The sequence below is a fragment of the Plasmodium fragile genome (genome assembly GCF_000956335.1).
Source record: "Plasmodium fragile strain nilgiri unplaced genomic scaffold supercont1.35, whole genome shotgun sequence".
Classification (NCBI taxonomy): Eukaryota; Apicomplexa; class Aconoidasida; order Haemosporida; family Plasmodiidae; genus Plasmodium; species Plasmodium fragile.
In genome coordinates this window covers 246,727-250,639 of record NW_012192615.1, presented here as the reverse complement: position 1 = coordinate 250,639, position 3,913 = coordinate 246,727, and the positions used below count along the sequence as shown (strand labels likewise).

The 3,913-nt window shown below is 43.9% G+C and overlaps 1 protein-coding gene across 1 annotated transcript; it reads left to right on the top strand.

The window, feature by feature from the left end:
- Positions 1-315: 315 nt before the first annotated feature.
- AK88_03227 (uncharacterized protein) lies at positions 316-3,351 on the top strand (the record flags this gene model as incomplete). Its single annotated transcript, XM_012480848.1, has 1 exon — positions 316-3,351. The coding sequence occupies one exon, from the start codon at positions 316-318 to the stop codon at positions 3,349-3,351; it is 3,036 nt and encodes a 1,011-aa protein (XP_012336271.1).
- Between the last annotated feature and the right edge of the window lie 562 nt (positions 3,352-3,913).

Below are 3,913 nucleotides of genomic sequence, written 5' to 3'. Positions count from 1 at the left end.
TATATGGTCCCACCCCTTCTCAAAAGGTTTTTCTGTTTTTTTCATGTTCGTGGATTTTTCCGTGGACTGGATGAGGATGCGATATTCCTCACAACTGTGACGATTTATTATTATTATTTTTTTTTTTTTTTGTACATAATCGAAACAAGTCAAAGGGGTAGTGGCCCAGCGGGAATGATCATACGTGTGAGCGTGCCTGTTCATGTACCTACGCACACGCTATATATATACACGTACTATGTACCTAACCTACTAACAAAGGGAGAGTTCCCTTTTTTCCCCTTGCTCCTGCCCCCGTAACTCCACGCCGCACAGATGTTCTTCTTTAGAAGAAAGGAAACCCCCGCCCCGGAAGCGCAGGGGGAAGACAAAAAAGAACAGGCCAAGGAGAAGGACGAAGAGGTAACCCAAGAGAAGACTCAAGGGAAGGCCCCAGTTACCAACCCCTTTCAGAACATTCGAAAAGATAGCCACGAAGGCAAGACAGAAAACGATTTGCTGCAACATGATGGTGAAAAGGAAGAACAAGGAAAAAGGAAAAAAGAAAAAAAAAATAGGTTAGAGGAGAAGAGACACTCAGGGGAAAAGTCCCAAGATGAGGAGGAAACTGACGATGAGCTAGCCACCCAAATGGGAAACGGCGCAGACAGTGAACATATAAACGGACAAGCAAGTCACACCAAAGTTGCCCTAGAGGGAGGGACACCCCCTAGTGGTAACCATGTCCGAAGAGACACGTACAGATTTATTCCCAGTGGAATGATAAAGAAAAAAATCAACCTGTACAGTTCATCCAGCTCCTCTGACGCCTCTTCGAATGAAGATCTATTTAGCGGTAAAATTAAAAGGAAAGTGGAGACCTCTGAAGGGGAGGAATATGACCAAATGAGGAAGAAGGACAGAAGGAAGGAAACCCAACGAGACAATCACGTCAGTAGTCGTACTACTAACACCAACGCAGTTAGTGGGAACAGCAAAATTTTTGCCAACCTTAGCAGTGGGGGTGAGAAACTCATGTTCTTAACAAAAAGGGACAGAGAAGAAATGAAGCGAAAGGCGGACAAAAGAGAAAATGAAAGAATTCCTATGGAGGAGGAAGACCATCCCAGGAGCAGAAAGTTCCAGGGGAAAGAGGTCGAAGACACAAAGCGCAGGAGGAGGGATATCGATACCAAGACCGACTCGAAGGATGATGATAGGCATAGGCTAAGGAGGAACTCCGAGTCAAATGAGGAGGTAAGGAGGCGGAAGATGTCACATAGGGACTCGTCCGAGGAGCACAGCGACGGAAGAGATGGAAGAGGCAGAATTGATGTGGACAGCCGTTTCAGCGCGCATAGTCCGTACACGAAGGTGGAGTCGTCCCTGGCAGAGCTGAACATGCTTAACATCAGCGCCATCGAACGAGAAAGCCAAAGGGAAAAGGAGTTAGAAATTATCAAGCAGCAATACTTAGGGCTAAACAAAAGAAAGAAGAAGATGCAAAAACCATCAGAGAAATTTAGAAACATTTTCAACTTTGAATGGGATCAATCGGAAGACACCTCCAGAAATGACACCAACCCCTTATACCAGAACAGGCTAGAGCCTCAGTTGCTTTTCGGGCGAGGGTACATTGCAGGTATAGATGTCCGAGAGCAAAGAAAGAAAAATAATTTCTACGATAAGCTAGTGCAAAATAGGATTAATTTTAGTGTGAAGAAAGGAGCGATGGAAGATAATTCCCTCAAAAAGGAGCTCCATCATAGAAGCGGCACAAAGGCGGGTAGTAAAAGTGAGCATGGTGCTCCCCTCACCAGCGAGAATGGTGCATCCATCCATTTAGGCATGTCCGCCATGGCCAACACGCCGAACCCAATGGAACATCTAACGAACCCTAATAATCAATCCTTGAGTATAAGTAAAACGGGCGAATTTATATACGAACCAAAAGTTAACAATATCATCGTGGATGTTCATAACAAACACTGGAGTGAGAAAAAGAGAGAAGAAATGACGGACAGGGATTGGAGAATTTTTAGAGAGGACAACGAAATATACATCAAAGGAGGAATCGTCCCAGCACCCATCAGACGGTGGGAAGAATCCAACCTTTCTAGTGATTTATTAAAAGCTATTAAAAAGGCAAAGTATGAAAAACCTACTCCAATCCAGATGCAAGCTATACCTATAGCACTCGAAATGAGGGATCTAATCGGCATCGCAGAAACGGGTTCAGGAAAAACAGCCGCATTTGTCTTACCCATGCTTTCATACGTGAAGCAACTACCCCCATTGACATATGAAACGTCTCAAGATGGTCCATACGCTCTTATTATCGCCCCGTCCAGAGAACTAGCCATCCAAATATTCGACGAAACGAACAAATTTGCCTCCTACTGCTCATGTAGAACGGTGGTAGTGGTGGGAGGAAGAAATGCTGAAGCACAAGCATTCGAGTTGAGAAAAGGAGCGGAAATCATTATAGGCACACCAGGAAGAATACAAGACTGCTTGGAAAAAGCATACACCGTCTTAAATCAATGCAACTATGTAATACTAGATGAAGCAGATCGAATGATGGACATGGGGTTTGAAGAATGTGTGCATTTCATTCTAGATAAAATACCAACCTCCAATTTAAAATCAGAAGACGAGGCTTTAGCATTACAGGAAGAAATGATGACCAAGGCTGGCCATCGTCTATACAGACTCACGCAAATGTTTTCTGCAACCATGCCCCCAGCCGTAGAGAGATTATCAAGGAAGTACCTCAGAGCCCCAGCCTATATATCCATTGGAGATCCTGGAGCTGGAAAAAGGTCCATAGAACAAAAATTAGAATTCACTACAGAAGGAAAGAAGAAACAAAAATTGCAGGAGATACTTGAAATGCATGAGCCACCCGTCATCGTTTTTGTCAACCAAAAGAAAGTGGCAGACATCATTGCTAAATCGATTAGTAAAATGAAATTCAGGGCTATTGCTCTCCATGGGGGTAAGGCACAAGAATTGAGAGAACAAACCCTCAACTCTTTTAAAAATGGAGACTACGATATTCTAGTAGCAACAGATGTTGCTGGGAGAGGTATAGATGTACACGGAGTCAAACTTGTTATAAATTTTGACATGCCTAAAGACATCGAATCCTACACACACAGAATTGGACGTACTGGCAGAGCCGGTATGAAGGGACTAGCCATTTCGTTTATCACCGAGCAGGATTCACATCTGTTTTACGACTTGAAGCAATTCCTCATATCTTCCAACAATATTGTACCCATGGAGCTGGCGAACAATCCTGCATCCAAAGTCAAGCCTGGCTCGGTCATCCACACCCCAAAAAAACCCCAAGTCATGTTTAAGGGCTAAAACACACGGGGGGGGGAGTGAGAGAAGTACCAACAGGAGAAGGAAGGGGAAAGGTGCATAGTTGCCACCCTGAGCGCTGGTTATGGGGAAGCATAAGTGGATATGCCCACACACAGCAGAACTACATGTTTGTGTTCCACCTTTATGTATATTCGAATATTCCGCGGAAACAATATCACAGTGTCGCGAACGGTTTTTTTTTTTTTTTTTTTTTTTTTTTTTTTCCATAGAGGGGTATCTACCGTGTGCGCAGACAAACTGAGTCCACCTACACATGATGAGGTACGCCTCCTTTTTACAAAGGACATTCATACACCGCTGTATCTTTTCCCCATCACGAGGCTCCGTCCACGTCGATCGTTTGCATACCGTTTTCGTTCCCCCCACGCGATGGGGTTATTTCCCTTAAGTCCGCTTACCAAATGAAGCTCTTTTTTTTTTTTTTTTTTTTTTTTTATGAAAGCGCCGCACGATAGAATTGGTCCCGCGGACAGCTTGCACGTGCGCACACGTATATGCGTGCGCGTTTTTGTTTTTTTTTTTTTTTTTTTTTTTTTTTTTT